Raw genomic sequence first — 21991 nt, 5'->3', positions numbered from 1 at the left:
AATCCAGGAGGAAGCAGCTGGGGACCTGCTGAGCCACTCAGATGCTCACAGGTGTCTCTGGGAGCAGATGGGATCCATCCCAGGGGGATGGGGGAGCTGTGGATGAGCTCCCCAAGCTGCTCTCCATCATTTACCATCAGCCCTGGCTCAGCAGGGAGGTCCCAGAGCACTGGAGGTGCCAATGTGAGCCCATCCCCAGGAAGGGCTGGAAGGAGGAGCTGGGGAACTCCAGGCCTGTCAGCCTGACCTGGGTGCCCGGCAAGGTTATGGAACAGATCACCCTGAGTGCCATCACAGGGCACCCACAGGATGGCCGAGGGATCAGAGCCAGCCAGCGTGGATTTCAATATCTGCACTGCTGATCTGCATGAGGGGACTGAGTCCAGCATCAGCCAATCTGCAGATGACACCAAGCTGGGTGTGAGTGTGGATCTGCTGGAGGGTAGGAGGGCTCTGCAGAGGGACCTGGACAGGCTGGATCCAGGGTCCAAATCCAACAAGGTGTGGTTGAACAAGACCAAGTGCTGGGTCCTTCACTTGGGCCACAACAACCCCTGCAGCGCTACAGGCTGGGGACAGAGTGGCTGGAGAGCGGCCAGGCAGAAAGGGACCTGGGGCACTGATGGACAGCAGGCTGGACATGAGGCAGCAGTGTGCCCAGGTGGGCAAGAAGGCCAATGGCTCCAGGCCTGCATCAGGAATGGTGTGGCCAGCAGGAGCAGGGCAGGGATTCTTGCCTGCACTCGGCACTGGTGAGGCCACACCTCGAGTGCTGTGTGCAGTTCTATGCCCCCAATTTAGGAAGGCCATGGAGGGGCTGGAGCATGTCCAGAGAAGGGCAACAAGGCTGGTGAGGGGTCTGGTGAGGAACACAAGTCCTGTGAGGAGCGGCTGAGGGAGCTGGGGTTGTTTATCCTGGAGAAGAGGAGGCTCAGGGAGACAAGGTGGTGTCAGGGCTCAGGTTGGACTTGATGATCTCCAAGGTTTTTTCCAACCTTGCTGATTCTGTGATTCTCTGGAACCACCCTTGGAGCAGTTGCAGGAGGAGCCCTGGGCCTCCTCTTCAGAAGCTCCAGCAGCCCAGGTCCCTCAGCTTCTCCTGGCAGCCCCAAAGCCCATCCTGTCAGTCCTGCAGAGCCTCTGCAGCCCCTCCTCACTGCCCAGAACAGGGAGCCCCAGAGGCAGAGACAGCAGCCCAGATGTGCCCCCCTGGCCTGGGGTGCCTGTGGCAGGGGAGCAGCAGCAGGCACTGCAGGAGCCTGCAGACAATTCCTGCAGCACTTGTAGGATGATCCTGCTGCCCAAGGGACGTTCCCATGGGGCCAAGTCAGGAACTGCAATGGGGAGTGGGGCCAGAGAGGAAAGGGCAAACAGGGATGGGCTGTTTGCAGGGGAGGGGACAGTGATGGGCAATAGGGAGAAATCTGGATCTGGGAAGAGGAAAAAAAGCAAAGGTGAAGCCAAGGAAATGCTCAGGGCAGTTTGGGGGTGGCTGCCAGGCAGCCCTGGCTCAGAGCAACAGCGTCTGCAGTGGCACAGGAAACTCCCAGCTGATGGGAACAAACTTTCTGGCTGAGTGCAGAGGCCAGGACAAAGCTGAGTGGTTTCCCTGGTGTCGCCCAGCCCTTGCTGGCCCCAGGGGCTGATGGCATTTGTGCTCCCTCAGGTTCATGTCCCCACAGCAACAGCATGGGGGTGCTGCCCCTGCTGTGTGCAATGCAAACAGGGGCTGCTGAGGCAGTGCTGCCGTGTCTGTGCCTGCAAGGATGGGGCACCTGTGTGAGCTGGGGGAGAGGCCAGGGCTGCAGAGGGGGGATGTTGTTGGCAGCTGCATGAGGACGCTCTGGGACGCTGCCCTGGGCTGTGCAGTGCACTGGGCATGGATCAGCCCCTGCTCTGCTGCTCCTTCCCGTCTGCCCCAGGGCCCTTGCAGAGCCCCAGCCATGCTGTTTGCCCCCAGCCTGCCCACGGCCAGCCTGGGGCTGCTCACGGGGCTTTCCTGTGCTGAGCATTGGCCTGGCCGTGTTCTTGAGAGAGCCTGGGCAAGGAGCCTGGAGCCCCCAGGCCCTGGGCTGAGGCGTCAGCGCTGCCCCAGCAGTGCCCATGGCCTGTCCCTGCTGCAGCCCCGGCACTGCCACCCCCAGGGCTGTGCCCGGCCCCGAGAGCACTCAGGCCCTGCAGTAACACCAGGGCCACCAGGGCAGCGGGGCAGGGCCACGGCAGCAGCACTGGCAACACCAAGTGCTGCTGCTGCTGCTGCTGCTGGGCACAGCTGCTGGGCCAGCACTGATCTGACCCCAGCTCTGCACACAGACATTGCTGCTGCAGCTCCAGAGAAGGCAACAAAGGGCATCTCTGGTGAAAGATCTCTGATGAGAGGATCTCTGCTAGGAGATCCTTTAGTTAATTTGAAGCCACCAAGGGCACAGCTCCTCATTGACACAGTCTGGGGCCACAGCAAATGTGGAAAGAAACAAAATGAGATATGGCACAAACAATTGCATTTCTTGTGAACAATATTAAAAAGAATGTTAAAGGAATGAAAAGAATTAATGAACCACCAATCCCAACAAGAACTATCAAAGTTGACTTTTATTACATTTGGCTTGCAGAAACTGGCCAGCAGTTTAATGATTCTGAAACCATCCACTCATCAGTCTCCAGACTGCAGCCTTGAGTTCCTGGTTCCTCAGGCTGTAGATGAGGGGGTTCAGGGCTGGAGGCACCACTGAGTACAGAATTGACACTGCCAGATCCAGGGATGGGGAGGAGATGGAGGGGGGCTTCAGTTGAGTAAATGTGCCAGTGCTGACAAACAGGGAAACCACAGCCAGGTGAGGGAGGCAGGTGGAAAAGGCTTTGTGCCGTCCCTGCTCAGAGGGGATCCTCAGCACGGCCCTCAAGATCTGCACATAGGAGAAAACAATGAACACAAAGCAGCTAAATACTAGACAGACGGAAAACACAAGAAGTCCAAGTTCCCTGAGTTTGGAGTGTGAGCAGGAGAGCTTGAGGATGTGTGGGATTTCACAGAAGAACTGGCGCAGGACATTTCCATGGCACAGGGGCAGGGAAAATGTATTGGCCGTGTGCAGCAGAGCATGGAGAAAGGCACTGGCCCAGGCAGCTGCTGCCATGTGGGCACAAGCTCTGCTGCCCAGGAGGGTCCCGTAGTGCAGGGGTTTGCAGATGGACACGTAGCGGTCGTAGCACATGACGGTCAGGAGGAAAAACTCTGCTGAAATGAAAAAGGCAAACAGAAATACCTGTGCAGCACATCCTGAGTAGGAGATGTTCCTGGTGTCCCAGAGGGAATTGTGCATGGCTTTGGGGACAGTGGTGCAGATCATGCCCAGGTCGCTGAGGGCCAGGTTGAGCAGGAAGAAGAACATGGGCGTGTGCAGGTGGTGGCCGCAGGCTACGGCGCTGATGATGAGGCCGTTGCCCAGGAGGGCAGCCAGGGAGATGCCCAGCAAGAGGCAGAAGTGCAGGAGCTGCAGCTGCCGCGTGTCTGCCAATGCCACCAGGAGGAAGTGCCTGATGGAGCTGCTGTTGGACATTCCTTCACTCTGGACATTTTGAGCTGTACAAAGACAACACGGACAATTTGGACAAAGTACCTTGAGTCAATCCTATGCTATTTTCTTACACAAGCAATTAAAATTGCTTCTCTTTCTTTGCGGAAATTTCATTTACCGTACTTTTTTTTTTTTTTTTTTTGAGTGTAAGTTTGGTTTGCTAAGTAACTTGTGCTTTTGAGAAGGGACAGACGTCCTCTTCTTAGCATTCTCTCAGCCTGAACACTGGGGAGCCCAGAGGGAAAACAGGGCTGCCGGTGCCCCACTGCAGTCAGGCCTGCTGGTCCCACACAGGTGCCCTATGCTCATTTTACCTCCCTCTAGTACAGGATGAAGAAATTTAAAACTGCATTTAAAAATAATGTGGCCTTTTGGAAGACTCCAGTTTCAAAATCAATCTCTCCAACTCTTCTCTTTCCCTGTGCAGCTGGACAAGGAGGGATGCCAAGGGTTGGTCTGGCTCTCTGCTGCCTGCAGTTGTTCCTGCTGGGAGCTGTTTCTCTCTATCCAAGCCTTGTCCCTGCCAGTGCTGCCAGAGCCCAGCCCAGCCCTGGGGGCTCAGCTCTGCCCTGCAGATCCCTCCCAGCACAGGGCACTGCCCAGGGGCATCTCCCTGGCAGCAGGGCCTTAAGGGCAGGCCAGACAAACAGAGATGCTGCAAGCCAAGGTGCTGCTGCTGCTGTCTATAGGGAGAGGAGGCTGAGGAGGCACTTTCTGAGGGAGATCTGAGGCCCATCTGCTGATGCCCAGGCTGACAGTGCAGGAGGCTCAGGGACACAGCCAAAGCTGGCAGCCCATTTCCCTTCCCTTTAGGAGAAAGCTGAGAGCAGCCCTGGCCATGCAGCACCATCTCCAGAGCAGGAGGAATCTGCCCTGATGGGGGTGGCTCCTTGCACCTGGAACTTCTCCCCTGCAGCGTCCATGGGGAGCTGCCAGGCAGGCTGAGAGCTGCCCCTGGCAGGTGGCACCTGCCCTGGGCTGGCCAAGAGCCCTGAGGGCTGCAGGAGCTGCTCTGCAGGACAGCCCTGGGCAGCCCTGGCTGCAGCCCCAGCTTCAGCCCCTGCAGCCGTCCCTGGCAGCAGGAGCCGTCCTGCCCTGTCCCTCTGACGGTGCCCAGGGCAGCCCCGCTCTGCACCACATCCTCCTCCTCCTCCTCCTCCTGCTCCTCCTGTGCCACAGAGAAACTGGGAGAGTCCTCCTGACACATCCCCAAGGCTCTGGGGTGTGCTGGCTTCAGGAGATCCCTCCAGGAGCACAGGGGACATTGCCCTGCACCCACACACTCACCATGCACAGGGCTGTGAAGATCTTTCCCCAGGTGAAGTCTCAGCTCAATGTCTTCCCAATCCTGATTGCCTTCAGCCTGTCTCTGCCTGGCTCCTGTCCCCTCAGTGCCTGCAGGCAGAGCCCTCAGCCCTGCTGGGCTGGGAGAGGAGCTGGCCCTGGGAAGAGCTGTTCCTTTAAAGCTCAGCAGCACAGACACAGCACAAGGACTTTAATGAGCCTCTTGGGGATTTGGTGTTGTTTACATCAGACTCAGTCCCTGAGAGAGTCTTCAAAAAACTTCTCAGGAACTCAAAGTTAAATTTAGACTCCAAATTTGCTGAAGTTTTAATGGGTCCCACTGAGGAACATGCCTGTAAAGTGTCCCCAGGTTCCAGTTAGAGCAAGAACACTGGAGGCAGTGATGTGATGTATTAAAAATATATGGATATTGATCTAGTACTGATAACCAACTGTGACAGACAAAGATTCTCTAACAGTTTAAAGTTAGAAAGTCTATGTTTATTGCTATGATGGGCAGCGTGCGGGATAGCAGGGAAAAGGAGGCCATGAGGCCCCAGGCCTGCAAGGGTCACTTGTCTCCTGCTCCTGCCTCAGGCCCAGGCCCAGCAGCCATGGCCAAAGTGCTGCCCAAGTTGGCTCTGGCAGGGCTGTCTTGCAGCTGCTGCCCATGCCTGTGCCCTGTGCAGCCCAGGCTGTCCTACGGTGTCCCTGCCCTGCGCCTCTGTCCCTGCAGGCTGTCGGCATCCCCCGACTGCCCCACCTGGCTGGGCCCTTCCTTTGCTGACAGCTCTGCCTGCTGCCTGCCTCTGCCTGCCCACACAAAGCCTGGGGATGACCCAGACTCCTTCTGGGGGATGTGTTGCACCACAGCCCTGCCCTGTGAGGGAAATTCCTTTCTCTTTTTTCCTCATCTTGTCTTCCCCAGGTTCCCATAGCTTTGATTTTTTTCTTTCTTGGGCTGTTCTCTAGCAGGTTAAAATGATCCACCCTTCAGTCCCTCCCAGGGCTCTCCTCTGCTGTCCTCAGTCTCCACCCCACTGGGTACAGAGCTCCTCTGTCCCTGTACAGTGCTCATGTGCTTGAGGCCATGGGTGCCTGGACAAGGAGGACGGTTCTTTTCTACAGGAAGGAAACCACAGAGCCCCAGGGTTTTGAAGGCAGATCAGAGGCAGTCACCTGAGGCCAAGGCAAGCCAGACCTGTCTGTCCTTGCAGCTTTTGTCTGGGAGAAGTTCTTGGGTAGAAGGAATTTGGGAGGCCAAATCCCAGTTTTGTCCATGGGCACCTAGATGAGAAGGACAGTTCTTTTCCATAGGAAGGAAAGTACAGAGCCCCAGTGTTTCACAAGCAGATGAGAGCTGGCCCTCAGGAAGCCAAGGGAACCTAGACAGTCCTGGCAACTTTTGTCTGAGAGCTGTCCTTGGATATAGGGAATTTTGGAGGCAGATTCCCAATTTTGGCTATGGACACCTAAAAGATGTTTTTTCCATGGAAAGAAAAGCTTGGCCCTCCAGTGTTTTGAAGACAGATGAGAGGTTGCTTTCAAGATGCCAAGGCCACCCAGAGCTGTCTGTTCTGGCAGGTTTCATATGGGACAATCTTTGGATTTAATCAAATATGGAGGTAGAATCCCAATTTTAGCCATGAAACCCTGGAGGAGGAGATTTCTTTCCCACAGGAAGGAAAGCACAGAACTCCAGGGCTTCAGGGGCAGATGAGAAGCAACCCTCAACATGCCAAGGTCAGCTGGACCAGTCAGGCCAAGCCACCAGAACTTTTCCATGTTCTTGGATCCCTGGAGCCCTGCAGTATCACAATTGTCCTTTGGTTCCATGAGGCCCTGTAGTATCACAACAGATTTTTGTTTCCATAAGGCCCAGCAATACCACAATGGTCTCCTTGGCTCTGCAGTGGTACAATGGCCCCTTGCTTCTGTTGCGCTCCCCAGCATCACAATGGACCCATGGTTCCGCAAGGCCTGGCTTTGTCACACTGGCCCCTTGGTGCCATGGGGACTCAGGGTGCCAGAATGTTCTCACTGCTTTCACAAGTCCCTGCAGTGTCACAAAGAGCTCCTTGGTTCCACAAGGCCCTGTAGAGCCCCTTGACTCAACAAGGCCTCAAAGTTCCATAATGGTCTCCAGGATTCCAGGAGGCCCTCCAGTGTCACAAGGCCACCTTGGCTCCATGAAGCCCTGAAGTACGGAGTTGGCTCTTGATCCCACTGGGCTCCTCACTGTCACATCAGTTCTTAGTTCCACCAAGCCCTGTAGTGTCACAATAGTCTCCTTGGTTCCACAGAGTCAGAATGTCCCCGTTGTCTCATGGAGCCCCACTATGATCCCCTTGATTCCATGAGGCCCTGCCATGCTACAATGAGCCCTTGGTTAAACGAGGCCTTGCAGTGTCACAATGGCCCCTTGGTTCCAGTGGGTCCTGAAGTGTCTGTTCCAGATTGCAAGGCGAGATGTATTCCATTACCATCTGTAGGGCAGATTACCTTTGTCAAGTGGGCAGTTTTCCTTATTCCTCTCTCTGAGTGACCACAGTCACTCCTCCCTTGAGAGGGGACATCTGTTGATACTGGGCTATTGAATGTCACTGCATGACTGATAAGAACTATAACATCCCATTGTGAGATGCTCCGCCCAGAGGGAGGAGCCAAGCATTCCTACCCGGATATAATCCGGAGATTCGGAAACACCAGCACAGCTTCTCCACTGGATTTCCCAGAGGAACAGCTGCCTCTTCCACTGGATCTACAGAGGAAGAATTCACTCTTTTCTACAGGACCCCCTGCTCCAACAGAACCACACCTGACACTCCAGGAGGGCTGCAGCCACAATTCCAATTGGACTGCTACATACATCCTGACCCACAGGGTGTCAGGTTGAGTTCTGACTCTGTCAGTGTTGTTTTAGTGCACTGCATTGTTTATTTTATCCTTTTATTTTTTCTTCCCTATTAAAGAACTGTTATTTCCTGCTCCCATATTTTTCTGCCTGAGATCTCCTTAATTTAAAATTTATAGCAGTTCAGAGGGGTGGGGAGGGTTTACATTCTCCATTTCAGGGGAGGCTCCTGCCTTCCTTAGCAGACTCCAGTCTTTCCGAACCAAGACAGGGGTGCTACGTGGACATGAGACAGCCGGTCCTGTCCCACTGGGTCCCAGCAGTGCCCCACAGCAGCCCTGCATCCACGTCAGGATGCTGGCCAAGAGGTCCTGGTAGCTGAGGCAGCTGATTTTAAGCTTATGCAGGTGCCTACAGGTCAAGGCCAAGGGTGTTCCCCCAGGATATAGCAGTCCTGAGGGCTCTCCCTCATTCAAAGAAATTGGCAGACAAATGCATTGTCTGCCAAAAGCCCTTTTATTGACTTGGCAGGAGGACAGGTGTCTGCACCCCACTAAAATCTTTCTCCACCATATATAAATTTCATTGGGTTGATGTAGGAATTGTATCAAAAATACCATCCATTTTTACACTGCTGAGGTGATTCAAAAGGCAGGGGATTAGAAATACATTGGGTCAGATTCCAAGACTTGAAGATGATGTCTGGGTGCTGGCCAGGAGCGCTCTCGATGCCCTAAAGCAGCACAGTCTTCCTCTTCCCTGCACTGGGCTGATTCCCTACTTGCCTTTAGTTCTTCTGGCAGACTATGTCTAAAGCTTTTGTCAAGTCACTCTCTTGTCAAGTTAGGCCAGCCAGGTTTTTCTTATGCTAACTGGTGCTAAGGACTTATGTCTGTCTGTGCTAAGCACTTGGTTACGAATGTGAATTGCTTGTGCTTACTTATGTCAAACCAAGGCCTTGTTCCATTGCCAAAGGTGCCTGAGGCCCCCTGCTCCTTGTGGCACCAGTTGCTTTCCTGTGGGATGTTCTGCCTCCCCGGAGAGCAAAGAGGGAGCTGGAGAAAGAGCTGGCCAGGCTGCTCTGGATCCTTTCCCAGCAGCCCTGGCTGAGTGGAGCAGTCCGAGCTGAGCGCAGAGGTGCCCATGGAACAGCCGTGCCCAGGAAGGCTCGGTGGGAAGGGTGATCCAGGAACCACAGGCCTGGCAGCCTGAGCTGCCACCGGGGAAGGCCTTGGAGCAGATCCTCCTGAGTGCCAGCCCACGGCACGTGCAGGGAGCCAGGGCGTCTGCTGGAGGCTGGGAAAGCTCTGCGGAGGGACAGGGACAGCTGGGGGTCCTGGTGGGGTGTTGAGGGCTTCTGTGTGGGAGTTTGGGGGTTGGTGTTGGTGGGTGTTGGAGAAGGCGTTGTCTGGAAGGTGAGAGGTCTAGGCTGGAATTTGAGTCAGTTTGAAGGCAGCATCTGTGCTTTGGCATAGCTTTGGTTACAGAGGGCAGAAAGAATATCTGTGACTCTTCCTGTTCATGGTCCTGATTCTCCTGCAGGGAACAAGAGGGGAGAGCTGTACTTTACTGGCCACTTAGATATCTGTACCAGGGGGAGGATTAGCCCTTTTGCCATCTACTCATTTGCTTGGGCTACTTTTGTAACACTGAGTGGACTTGGATTTCTTGAGAGCTTTTATTCCTTAAGAGAATTAGGATATCATCATCCCTTCATAAGAAACTGTTTGCAAACCAAAGAATGGCCTTTTTTTGCCTCTGTGTAGTGTTATGTTCTGTCAAGTGACTCTCAGTGGATGATTTTAAGGCAAATGATTTGCTGCTTTGAGATGGGAAGCAAAATTCCAACTCTTCACCTTCTCAGGCCATCCCAATGAATTTGGGAAGTTTGCAACTTTTTGGAACTACTTGAGTTGAGCAATGGGAAGTAAAACTTTCCTGAACTGAGGATTCTTAAATGCCAGGTTCTTCTGTGCCTTCGCCACTAAGGTGTTTTTGTGCCTAAGGAAATGACTTCAATGTGAAAATAATTTCAGCAATGGAAAATAATTTCAGCATTTCTGTCTCATAAGAGTCCAAGTGTTGCCAGGAGTTGCTCCAGGTGCTGCTGCCAACAGCCCCTGCAGGAAGGAGCACAGCCCCCAATGCACGTGGGCTTTGGCTCCCTGTGGCACAGAAGCCCCCCGGGGGCACAGGTCTCTGGGGCAGGAGATGGGCACCAGCGCTGCCAGGCCTCGGGGGGTGGCAGCTCTGCTTGGGCAGGGACTCTGCCACAGCTGCTGATGTCAGCGCTGCCCGGGCCCCAGGGCTCAGAGCAGCATTCGTGCCCTGGCCCACACGTTCCCTGTCCATGTCACAGCTGTGGGTTTAGGATGGCCACCAGCTGGGACGTGTCCCAAGGAGGCCATGCCAGCTTCTGTGGAAGGTACGGTGCCCTTCCCAGCGCGGCTGCATCGGCAGCCCTGGGGCTCCTTCTGCTACCCTGAGCCTGCGGAGCCGGGCAGCGTTTGCTGATGGTCTGAGCTGTTCCTAAAGACCCCGTTGGGCTGTCTTAGACACCTGGGGCCAGGGATTTCTTCCAACCTGAGCCACTTTGGGTGGGCTGGGGGTGGCCCCAGGACAGCGGGCAGAGCGTGCAGGGGCCCTTTGTGACACGGTTCAGCATGCTCACTGTGGCATGGAACGGGTGTCCAAGAGCCCTTTGTGACACATGGTGACACAGGAGCTGGCGATGAGAAGAGCACGCCACAGTGCTTGGAGCACACAACGGGACAGGAAGGGACAGAGTGGTGCCATGAGGAGCCCCCGCACAGCGCACTCGTTCCTGTCTGACCCGGAGCCTTTCCGAGGCGTTATTCCTGCAGCTGAGCTCGAGGGCAGAGCGTGGCACTTGGTGCCCCAGAGGCATCTCCCATCCCTGCCACCAGTGCCCTCGAGGCCCCACCACAATCCTTGACAGGAGTCTCCTGTCCTTGTGGCAGGAGCCCTGGAGACCAGAGTGCAGGACTTGCTGTCCTGTAGCCTTCCCCAGGCTTCTGTCTTGAAGGTGCCTTCCAGGCACAACTGCAGGACTTGCTGACTCGGAGCTTTTCCTAGGCATCTCTCCTGCAAGTAGCCACAAATCCAGCCACTAACATGGAGCAGAGACCCCTGAGAGCGCCCAAGGTGGCCTGGGGGGAAGACAAGGAAGAAGGCCCTGGAGCTGCCCCGGCACAGGAAACCAAAGAGGTGGTGCCGTTTGAGCTGCCGCAGGAGGGTGAGTGCCAGAGCTGGGCCACAGGCTTGGTGCCTGCAGCCAGCTTAGTGCCATCCCAGCCCATCCCATCCCATCCCATCCCATCCCATCCCATCCCATCCCATCCCATCCCATCCCATCCCATCGCCTGGGCCATGCCCATGGACAGGACGGAAGAGGGGCCGGGCAGACACCCCGCAAGGGCCGTGCTCCATCCCCTGGGGCATCCCGGGGCTCTCCCTGCAGGGCTGGGCCGTGTTCTCCGGCCTCTCCCGCAGCCCCTCAGCTCTGGCTGCGCTCGCTCTTTGCCAGGTGCAGCCCTGGAGCGCACACAAGAGCAGGAGCCCGCCCGTGGCCTCTTCCGCAGAACAGCGCAGGTACCTGCAGCCATCCCCACCTGGGCTGGGCCTGCTGGCACCGCGCTTGCAGCATTCCCTGCAACATCCCTGGCTTCTTGCCCTTCTCCTACAGCCGGTTTGCAAATTCATGAGGAGAATTCGGGAGGAAGAGACCAGCCCAAGGGGCCCTGGGCTCAGAGCCTATTCGCACATCTTCAAAACCAAGACCAGTGCTGCTCTGCTGGATATGCTGGTAGAGGAGGGCTTTTCCAACCCAAAGCAAGTAAGCAGCCTGTGGCCAGGCTTTGATCCTGCCAGGAATTGCTTGGCCTCCCAAGCCATGCCTGCTGGTCCCTGTAACTCTTGGAGGCCAAGGCAGCGTGGTAGCAAGGGAAGCACTTGTCTGGAGAAGCTGGGCACATTCCTCCCTCTGGCAGCTTTCCAAGTGTCCCCGTGCCTTCTCCAGGTGCCCGCCCTGGTCAGGTACATCCACCAGTGGCTCCTGGCCAATCAGTTTGCTGAGCACAGGCTGAACAGGAGCCTGCTGGATCTGACTGAAGCACAGCCCGCTGACGTAGTCGTGACGCTCCTGCGTGTGGCCCCGTCCTGTGACAGGTATGGGGCCCACCTGCCCAGAGGGCTCAGGGCTCCCCAGCCCATCAGCCTGTACAGCCTGGCCCAGGTGTCCGAGCAACAGAGAGTTCCAGGGCCCTCTGGCTGCTCCCTTTGCCAGCCCCTGCACGTCAGGCCTCGAGCCTGCTGCCATGCTCCCTCGCTGCCCCTCAGGGGCCTGTCCCCACAGGCCTGGGCTGCCTGGGTGCTGCTGGCCAGTGGCAGTGGGCAGAGGCAGAGCTGGCAGCCAGCTCAGGTCCCCACTGCTGCCCAGGCCCCGCTGCTGTGTCTGAGACCCCCCCCTGAGACAGAGTTCTAACCCCACAGAGCTGCTTTCACCATGTGGAAGAGCATCATGTGCTCGCCCAGGACTGCAGAGCCGGCGCTGCTGATCCTCCTGCATGTGCTGGGCAGCTGGCCCAAGCACAGCACGTGCACCTCCGACGGGGACAAAACGGGTGTCTTTGTCCTGGCTGTGAGTTTCTCTAACTGGCCTTTGCTGGCCCCAAGGCCGCCTCTCCAGCAGCTCTCCATCCTCCTTCCCCCACTGCATCTCCCTGCTGCAGGCGCTGGGCTGAAACCTGGCCCAGGGGCAGCTCCAGGCCCAGCAGGCCCCGTGCTCCCCTGCGTCTCTCCAGGCCTCTCCCTGCCAAGCTCGGGCCCTGCCACACGGACACCTGGGCACTGAGCGCTGTCTCGGGGGGGTTTGTCCTTTGCAGGCAACCGTGGTGATGTGGAAGATCCTCCAGGTGCCCTGTGTCCCACATATGGTGACGGTCTATTTCCCTCGCTTCTTCATACATCTGCTCTTCCAAGTGTTCCTCAGCACTCTGGATATGACAGAGGAGGTCGATGCCTTCTGGAAGGGATGCCAGGAGGAATACGGCCTTGCCACCAGCCCCAACAGGTGCTCCATCCCACTCCTCCTGTCCCTGCCATGTACCTGGCCAGGAGCCAGTACTCCCAGCGTCACCCGGCCTTTGCTGTGCACGCAGGTTTGCAGTGCGGACCCTGAAGTCCCTGCTCTGCCGAATGCAGCACGAGGATGTGGTGGTGGCAATTGAACGCAAACATGGCTGGGACACGCTGTTGTGTGCTGACACCCACCACTATGCCGTGGCTCTGCTGGCCAGGTGAGAGCCCCTTCTCCCCACAGCCTCTGACATTTGTGCTCCGGGCCCAGTGGTTGTGGGTCAGAGGGCCTTGTCACCGAGGGATGGCCAAGCAGACTGGAAAAGGCTGGCAGAGGAGGGTGCCCAGCAGGAGCTGCCTCCCAAATAGCCCAGGGCCCCTTGCAGGATGCTGGCGAAAGAGCAGAGCTCTGGCTGTCAGTCCTGGCAGAGCTTTGTCCCCCTGGCCCTCAGGCTTGGCTCCTTTTTCTCCTGCCAGGGAGATGTGCTGTGTCTCCATCCCCTTGTGCTCCCGCATCGCTCGCTACCTGCTGCGGCTGCTCAGCACACAGGAGCCACGCTGGGAGCTGCCCGGCCTGGCCTTCCTTGTGGAGGTGAGCCTGATGGCCAGCGCTGCCTGGCTCAGCTGCCTCCCAGCTCTCTGCCCTCTCACAGCCGCAGCTGCCTGGGACGGTGCCCACGCCCTGTGCTGCTGCCCGGGCCCAGGCCTGTGTGGCTCCGGGCTGCTGCTGGCCAGCTCCCCTGTCACTGCCCTGTGCCTTTCAGGTCCTCGAGTTCCTGGACTTGAGTCAACGTGGTGCTAACAGAGTCCTGCAAATCTTGTCGAGGCAGCTGCAGAGCGAGTGCAGAGAGAGGCGTCGCCTGGCACTCAGGGCCCTTCTCGAGCTCATTGAGGAGCCCTTCATGGTGAGAAAGGGGCAGCGGCTGAGGCTGAGCTGGGGAATGCAGTCGCTTGGGCTTGGCAGGGCTTTGGGCACTGGGGCAGCTGCTCCCAGCTCTCCTGCCTCCCAGTTCAGCTGCCCCAGTGCTTGGGGACAGGCCTTTGGCCTCTGGGCCCTGCGGCAGCAGGATGGCATTTCACAAACTTGTGTTCCGCACAGACCAAAAAAATGTGGAGCCTGACTGAAAGTCTTGTGCAGTTCCTGTGGGATGCAGATGGAGAGATAGTTTTCATGACAGTCTTGCTACTCAGCTTTATCATCTTGGACAACGACACGCTGATGCCCGGCCCCATCACACTGCAGCTGCTTGAGGCGCTCCTGCCCCTCTTTGACCACGTAAGGCTCACTGCCCCCAGCCACGGCCACTGGCTGCTGCCCGCACACTGTGTCCTGTGCATTTGCAGGCCTGCGCCAAGCTGAGCCCCGTGCAGCCGCAATGCTGAGCTCTTGTCTTCTTGCTTCCATACAGAACAATTGGCAGGTTCAGCTGATCTCCATCCTGCTCTTCCAAACGTTGGTGACTCTTCCACTGGAAAGGGAAAAAAAGGCCCTGAAGACACCCCTGCACCAGAGCCTGCTGCCCCTCTTCCTCCACTGCCATGATGGCAATCGGCTTGTGGCACAGGTGAGGACTCGTGGGCTGCTGCTCTCCCCCTGGCAGGGGGCTCGGCTGCCTCCTGGCCTGGTGCCTGCGGGGCTGCAGCCTCCTGCAGGCCTTGGCCCAGGGACCCGGGTCCTGCGCCCTGGGCTGTGGGGCCATCTCCGCGTCTCTGCTGCTCTCCAGGCTTCTGGGAAAACGCTGCTTTGTGTGGCCAAGTTCCTGAAGAGGAAGGATCTTGAAAGACTGGTGAAGAGCCAGATTCTGTGGAAGTTCAGCAAGTGCCTGGTAAGGAGGGCCTGGAAGCTGCAGGCTCAGCCCAGAGAAGCCCCCTGAGGGCGGTGCAGGCAGCGCCCGGCCCAGGGGCTGAGCCCGCGCCAAGCCTTCCCTCCTGCCGCTCTCTCCAGCTGGCAGAGGACAGCAGCAGAGCGGCCGAGCACCTGCACCGGGCCCTGCCCTACCTGCAGAGCCCACAGGAGTCCCTGCGAGCAGCAGCCATCAGGTTCATGGGTGAGCCATGAGCCCGGGCTCCCTCCCTGGCCCGGCCCGCCGCAGCTCGGCCCCAGCCCCGCCTGCTGCCCCGGCAGCGCCAGCCGGGCCCGGCGCCGTGGAGCCCTGGCTGGCCTGGGCATTGCTGCTGCCGCCCTCTGGCAGCCGTGCCCTGGGGCGGCAGCGTGCGCCAAGGGCCGGGCTGAGCCCTGCCGGGCCAGCAGCCCGTGTGGCCACAGCGCCGGCAGCGCCGCTGGCAGGGAGCTGTGCCGCTGGCGCTGTCACAGGCTCTGTGTTCACAGGGATGGCCGTGCGGCACCTGAGGGGGAAGAAGGAAGAGCTCCAGCTCATCTGCAATGGTGAGTGAGGCCAGCGGGGGCTGCTGGGGGAGCTGCAAGCCCTGCCCCGGCTGCCGAGGGCTCTGCTCCCTGTGCGCACCAGGGCCGGCGTGGGCAGAGCACACGGAGATTTCAGGGCCACCCGGGGCATTTGTGGCCAGCAGCTTTGGCCTCGTCCCATTGGTCCCTGCTCCCTCCTGGCCATGGCTAGAGACGGCTGCCATGGCCCTGCCAGGGGGCTCTCCTCGGCTCCCCGCAGATGCGGCATCTGACCATGGCTCTGTCCCCCTCTCTTTCAGCCCTTCAACACCTGACAGAGGACACCAGCAGTGCCGTGTCAGACGTGGCATTTGAAACATTGGATGTCCTCCAGGCACTGCAGAGTGAGCCATATTACGTCTTCCAGAGGCTGCAAGATCAGCTCCGCAGGGCATGGAGGACTCGGTCTTGTCTCTCGGCGCTCGGCTGGCTGTGCTGCTGCAGCTCTGCAGAGAGCTGATGCCAGAGGCTCTGTCTGCGGGGACCACCTGAGGCAGCGGGAATTTTCCATTTCTTTCAGATTGTTCTGCTCTTCTTTTTGGTTTTTCTTTAGTATATGAATATAGAGTTTGTTACAATACACAGACTCCCAGGAGCTTTCTTTTGCTACCCAGGCTCTGCAGGGCTTAGGGGAAGAGGGGGACAAGGGTGCCTGGGCTCGGCCAGCTGCCCAGGCATGCAGTGTTGCAGGGAAAATGGCCAGAAACCCCTTGGCCTTTGGTGGTTCTGCGGAAGCCTTTGTGCTGGTGACAGAGCGGCTGGGCAGGGGCCAGAGCTGCGGGGATCCCTGTGAGAGCGGTGCCTGGAGATGGCCACAAGCCCCGTGCCAGGCAGGAAGTGCCCTCTGTGTCCTCCTGCCCGTGTGCTGCTGGCTGGATTGCTGAGGGCTCCCGGGTGCCTCTGGATGGGGCTCCTCTGGAGCTGCTGTGGGGCTGCGGCGCTGCTGCCGGGCAGCTTGGCCGGGCTGGGGCAGCCCCTGAGGGGCTGGGGCCATGAACGGATGAGGGGCCGGGAAGCTCTCAAAGGTTTCAGCAGTGGGAAGGCATGAGGTGGATGTGTGAGGGAGTGGGTGGCTGTAATGTTGGCTGGTGGGGAATTGGGTTGGGGACAGAGAGAGTACTCACCCCGATGTTCATGTGGCAAACAGAGAGCATTTATTCTCAATCCCTTCCTTCTAAAGGGCCTTTTAAAAACCCAGTCTGGAGTCCCTGCGAGCAGCGGCCATCAGGTTCATGGGTGAGCCATGAGCCCAGGCTCGTGGCTCACCCCCAGTCAATTTCATTGCTCTGATCTCTATGCCTTGTTAGATTCTGGACAGTGAAATGCTGCAGCCCTGGGAGAGATGTGACTGGGCAAGGCCCCTGGCAGTCAAACCCGGGCTGGTACATTCACACAGCACGAGCCAGCCTGCCCTGTGACACACGGCAACAGAGTGCAAGGCACAGCTCCGAGTGCTCCCCAGGAACCTCAGCTCTGGGAGCACTGTGTGCCCCAAGCTCCAGGGGCTGCAGTGGGAGCCTGGCTGGGCTCTGCCCTGGGGCCATCCGGCAGGGACAGCTGGACACAGGGAGCATTCCCTTGCCACAAACAGCCAAGCCAGGGCTGCAGGGCAGCTGCTGCAGCCCGGACTGCACTGTTGTGTGCTGTGCTCTGGGGCTGGGGCTCCCTGCACAGGGCACTGGGCTGGTGTGCCACAGGAGACACAGAAGCTTCAGCTTCAGCCCAGGCTGTGCTGGATGTGCTCAGAGCTGGGTCCAAGCTTTCCTATCAATTCCCTGTTTTGGAGGAGAGCAGGAGAGCAGGACATGTGCCACCTCCTCAGCAGCTGCCAGAGCGGGATGCCCATGAGCCCGCTGCTGTCTCCCAGCACTGGGATTCCCCCCGTGGCCAGAGATGAGGATCCACCTTGAGAGAGCCCTTGTGGCATTGAGAGCTGATGGTCCCAGCTGATGTTCTGGCCCCTCCTGAAAGGGTGCTCCCCGCAGACCATCTGGTGCAGCAGGATGCCCAAGGACCAGATGGTAGCTGGCTTGCCATAGTACCAGCCAAAGTGGCTCCATTCTGGGGGGCTGTATGACCGTGTTCCTATGGAATACAGATGGAGTTCAGCAGGGGGATGCTGCTGCTCCCAGAGCCTGGCCCCAGCATCCCTGGGTGTGCGGGGGCTGCCCCAGTGGCACACGGGGTGACCACTGCCCTCTCACCAGCACCTGGGACTTGTGTACAGACTTGGGGTTGGGAAAGAAGCCACTGGTGCTGGAAGAGGGCAGTAGAAACCCTGGTAAGGCCTGACCGTAGCAAGGAAGAACCCACTCAGTGCTGGTGAAAAACCATGCTGTTATGAATTCGAACGAGGCCAGATTTTGAGAAGGAAATAGGCTCTCGTTTATCAAAACAAACTACAGAGGACAGGGAGTTTGAGATAAGCCCAAACTCCCACCCAACAACCCAAAGATAACAACATATCCCAAACACACTGGGTTCCCCCCCATACAGTACATCCCTCAGAAGGAGAAGAACCCCAACCCATCCAAACCCTCATTTTATAACCCCTCTCGGGTCCAGGATTGGTGGAGTTTGGATCCACACGTTGATTGGTCATTTTCCGGTGTTCTCATTGGTCCTTATCAATATTCATTCTGGACCAATCATTTTCTCAGGGCATCGAATGATTGGTAAAGTCCCCTGTCCAATCACCTCCAACCCCCCTTTGACTATCGCCCCCACAAAACCCTGGACCTTCCCTCCCCAGGACCCACAACAAACACCCATCAACTCACCCCAAAACAACAATTCCCAACCCAGCCCCAATGCAACACAAATTGAGCACCATTTAGAACAATGCCCTCATCCTCCCTGCCTTCATTGCCCCAAAAACATTATGAACCCAAAGCAAACCAGGTGAGTGGAGCAGTCCAAGCCCTTTCTCACCTGCACACCAAACTGGCTGGGGCTCAGGTTCTACCCCCCGTCTCTGCTACCCCACCCACGGGTGTTTTTGTTGGGCTGCCCCAGCCCCAGCCCCAGTCCTGGGCAAAGTCGTGGGCAAAAGCTGCCAGCAGGGCTGGAAGCTGGCTCCCCACTCAGCCGGGCTCAAAAGCAACTCAGCTGAAGACTCAGTGCCATGAAGGTCAGCAAAAGAGAGAATCCCTGCTGCCACACCCAGCTTGGGCTGTGAGATCTTGGGCCATGAGATTCCGGGACCAGGAGCACACCCCTGCATGGGCTCACCTGCAAAGTGAGTGTAGGCTGTCTCTTGCAGGCAGGTGCCACAGCCAAAGTCAATCAATTTGGCCTGCCCGGTGTGCAGGTCAAGCAGGATGTTCTCTGGTTTGATGTCCCTGTGCAGGACCCTGCAGCTGGTGCAGTGCTGCACAGGCTCCAGCACCTGGCAGAACAGCTCCCGCGCCACCTCCTCGGGCAGGAACCCCCGTGCCCCAATGAAACGCTGCAGGTCCTGACACCGCTCCGGGCGCTCCAGCACCATCAAGATGTTGTTGGGGAGCTCAAGCCACTCCAGCGGCTGGACCACACCAGGGAAGCCAGTGGACACCTTGGCCAGCAGCACGATCTCCAGGGGTGCGCTGGTGCCGTCGGGCTGCGGGAGGAGCACGATGCCCTCAGTGGGGCCGATGCCGTGCCGGGGCTCGGGGAGCCCTCAGCCAGCCCGGGATGCTCTGTGCCCTGTGCTGGACCCACGCCCGCTCTCCCTCGGGGCGTCCTGGCGGCTTCCACCCTTCCGGGGCTCGGCTCATCCCCGCCCAGCATGGCCCGGCTGCTGCCGCTGGCCCCGCTCACTCACCAGCTCGCCCCAGTGCCGGACGCGCTTCTGTGGCACCCTCTTGATGACCACCTGCAAGCCAAGGGCAGCAGCGGGCTCAGCTCGCCGCCTGCGCTACCCAGCCCCATCCTCCGCCCTCCTCCTCGTCTGCCCCCTCCTCCTGTGCCCGCCACCGGCCCCGCCGCTCACTGAGGTGCCATCCGAGAGCCGCGTGGCCGCGAAGACGCTGCCAAAGCCGCCGCGCCCCAGCAGCGAGCCCAGCCTGTCCTGCTCCTTCAGGCCCTGCTGCGCCTTCCCTGCCGGCGGGACGCGGCTGTCAGCGCTCGGCCCGGGGCCAGCAAGGGCCCCCGAGCGCCCCTCAAGCGCCCCGGGCCAGCCATGCCCAGGCGTTTGCTCCTGTGAACGGGACAGCGGCGTCTCGGGGCCGGAGGCTGCGCTGCCGAGCGGCGGAGCTCAGGCCGGGCAAGCCGCAGCGGAGGCGGCGGGATCGGCCGCGCCACCTGTGTCCTCCATGGGCCTCGGGAGGAGCCGGGGCCGGGGCCGGCGCCGGGCTCGAGCCAGGCCGAGCCAAAGGGAGGCGATGCCGCCCCAGCCCCAGGCACTGATGCCCGCCCAGGAGCGCCACCGCCAGCACGGCCAGAGCCGGCCGGAGGCAAGACCGCGGCGGGACGCCCGGGGCCGGGAACGGGGCAGCCCCACCCGGGGCCGGTGGCGGCGGGGGCCATGGCCCGGCCGAACATGGAGAGAGAGACTGGGAGAGGAAAGGACACCAGGAAAGGGAGAGCGGGACAGGGTGCGGGACTGCGGGAGAGGGAGAGGAGAAGCGAGAGGGAGTCGATAAAGTTGCTTCTTTCACTGCTTTCACTGCTGCTGCCGCTGCCGCTACTTTCGCTGCTGCCGCTGCAACTGAAGCTCTGGGGCCGTTTGTCCCCGTGTCCATTTGTCCGCTGCCCGCTCGCCCCCGCGCCGAGCCCCGCGCTCCCCAGGGGCAGCCCCTGAGCCTGTCCAAACACGGGAACTTTGCCATGTTCAGCCAAGACCCAGAGTCTGGACTCCTGCACAGCGGCACAGGAATCCCCTCAGTTGCTGCTGTGCATTGTCCCAGCTGAGGGTCAAACACTATCAGAGCGCATTCCCTGAATGCAGAATTTGTACCTGACCCAAGCACTGTACTTATCTCGCCAGCAGTGCTTTCCAAAAAAAATAAAAAAAAAAAAAAAAAGCAGAGGAAGGCAAACTGTGTATAGCTCATGGTATTTGACAGTGTCTAAAACATGCCAAGTCATGGATCTTAGAGGTTAGATCCATTTGGAATTAATTGGATGGAGAAATAATGCAAAGGGGAGCATAAAAATAAACAGAGAAAACATCTTGGTTTGTTTCTTTCTGTTTTCATTTCATTTCCTAAAAACTGTTTCAGTTCTTCCAGAATCTTGTCCACAGTCCTGTTTGGTCTTTCCAAGAACCTTTCCTGGAGAACCAGGTGCAGCTTCTGTCACAAGATGTGCCACCAACTGCAGCTTCTCTTGGCTTTTCACACCGTGCATGCAGCAGGACTCCTGCAGCAAAGCAGGACAAATGTTTGAAGAACTGTACAGCTTGTTCTTTCTTTTCCTTGTGGGCTGGGCAATTGTGCCATTGGTGAGGTTTTCATTGTTACTGTTCTACCCTAAGAAAACATGATGGGCTCCCAGGAATTGTTAGGGAATGCAAGCCTGACTGAATGCAGAGAAAGAATCTCCAGAGCCTGCAGCCAGAAATGGAGAGCTGTGTGATAATCATTCCAACATCCCCTGGGACATCTTGAAAGTGATGTAGAAGATGAAAATGGGCTGACATAGGGAGTTTGTTTCAGTGTTCAGTTCAGATGCTTCTACATCTCCTGCACTGATATAAAACAAGAGAACAATCAGTTCATGAAAGGCATCAGAACAAGCTGGACCTCTGAGGAGATGACTGAAAGAATGTGAAAAGGAGAAATGCAGGGAATGACTTAGTAAGCTTTGGCTGTACAAAGGATCATTTTTCCTAATAATTTCCAATCCATTCCCTCTGCTTTTGTCCTTCCTAACAAGGCCATTTTCATCCCAGATTCCCCATGAAATGGGAACCCTGAGTTGTGGAAGTGGCTGAAAGATGCCCTGTTCCTCTGCAGGGACACTGAGGCTGAGGCAGGAGCCTGAGCCCTCTCTGGGGCAGCCTCCTCCGAGCTGGAATTTGTGCTGTGCTGGGAGAGGAGGAGGAGGGGGCGAGCGCTGGCGCTGTGTGGCAGGAGCAGGAGGTTTGGGCCCCAGGACATTCCGTCTGCGCCGCTGCCCCGCAATGGGCGGCCGTGCCCGGGGCTCTGGGCCTGGCCCCGCGTGTGCTGAGCTCCCGACACTGTGGGAGCTCCCCGGGCTGGGCTCAGCTTCCCGCTGGGCCTGGGCAGCAGGCTGGGCTCCAGCTGGGACCAGCAGCAGCTGGAAATACCTCTGGGCATCTCCATTTGCTGCTGCTGCTCGGAAGAAACAATGGAGGGAGTCAAGAAGTTCTGGTTTCTCTTTCTCCTGGTGGATTCTTTCATTTGATTTGACATTCTTGAGGCAATTTCTGTGATGGCCTCTGTCAGTTGATTCTATTTCAGCAGCAGCAGCAGCAGGGCTGTGTTTGAGCACTGCAAATATGGCCTGTGTGGCTGCTTTAATTCTCTTTGACTTTGTGCTCAGGAACTTGAGAGCATTTCAAGATCTGCTAATCATGATGCCTATGACCAAAAGCCTGAGTTCACCTATTGCCGGCTGGGGGCCATGTACAAATCAGCAACAGGACGGGACTGCTGAGGAATGTGTCTCGAGCTGTTTATTTTCCAGCATCAGTCTCATTACATGGTTATGACAATGGGAAGATGCCTGCAGCTCGTGTCCTCAGCAGCAAAGAACTCAATGTTACAACTTACTTTAAAAGTTTTTTTACCAATCCCACAAAGCAAAAGCATATTGACGGTAGTTCCATCC

General features: G+C 57.9%; 1 protein-coding gene and 1 pseudogene across 1 annotated transcript; both read right to left on the bottom strand.

Annotated features, from left to right (window-relative positions):
- Nucleotides 1-214: 214 nt before the first annotated feature.
- LOC139603713 (olfactory receptor 14A16-like) lies at nucleotides 215-3628 on the bottom strand (the record flags this gene model as incomplete). Its single annotated transcript, XM_071454608.1, has 2 exons — nucleotides 2644-3628; nucleotides 215-242 (listed from the first exon to the last, which is right to left on the bottom strand). Coding segments are annotated over exons 1-2 (945 nt in total), but the record flags the coding sequence as incomplete, so codon positions are not given.
- Nucleotides 3629-16934: 13306 nt separating this feature from the next.
- LOC139603644 (serine/threonine-protein kinase pim-3-like) lies at nucleotides 16935-19738 on the bottom strand (annotated as a pseudogene).
- Between the last annotated feature and the right edge of the window lie 2253 nt (nucleotides 19739-21991).

This window comes from Agelaius tricolor, unplaced genomic scaffold (assembly GCF_023055355.1).
Source record: "Agelaius tricolor isolate 1412-34295 unplaced genomic scaffold, bAgeTri1.0.p SCAF_40, whole genome shotgun sequence".
In the NCBI taxonomy this organism is placed as follows: domain Eukaryota; kingdom Metazoa; phylum Chordata; class Aves; order Passeriformes; family Icteridae; genus Agelaius; species Agelaius tricolor.
The sequence above is the reverse complement of the archived record's forward strand: the minus strand, read 5'-3'. Positions and strand labels throughout refer to the sequence as shown.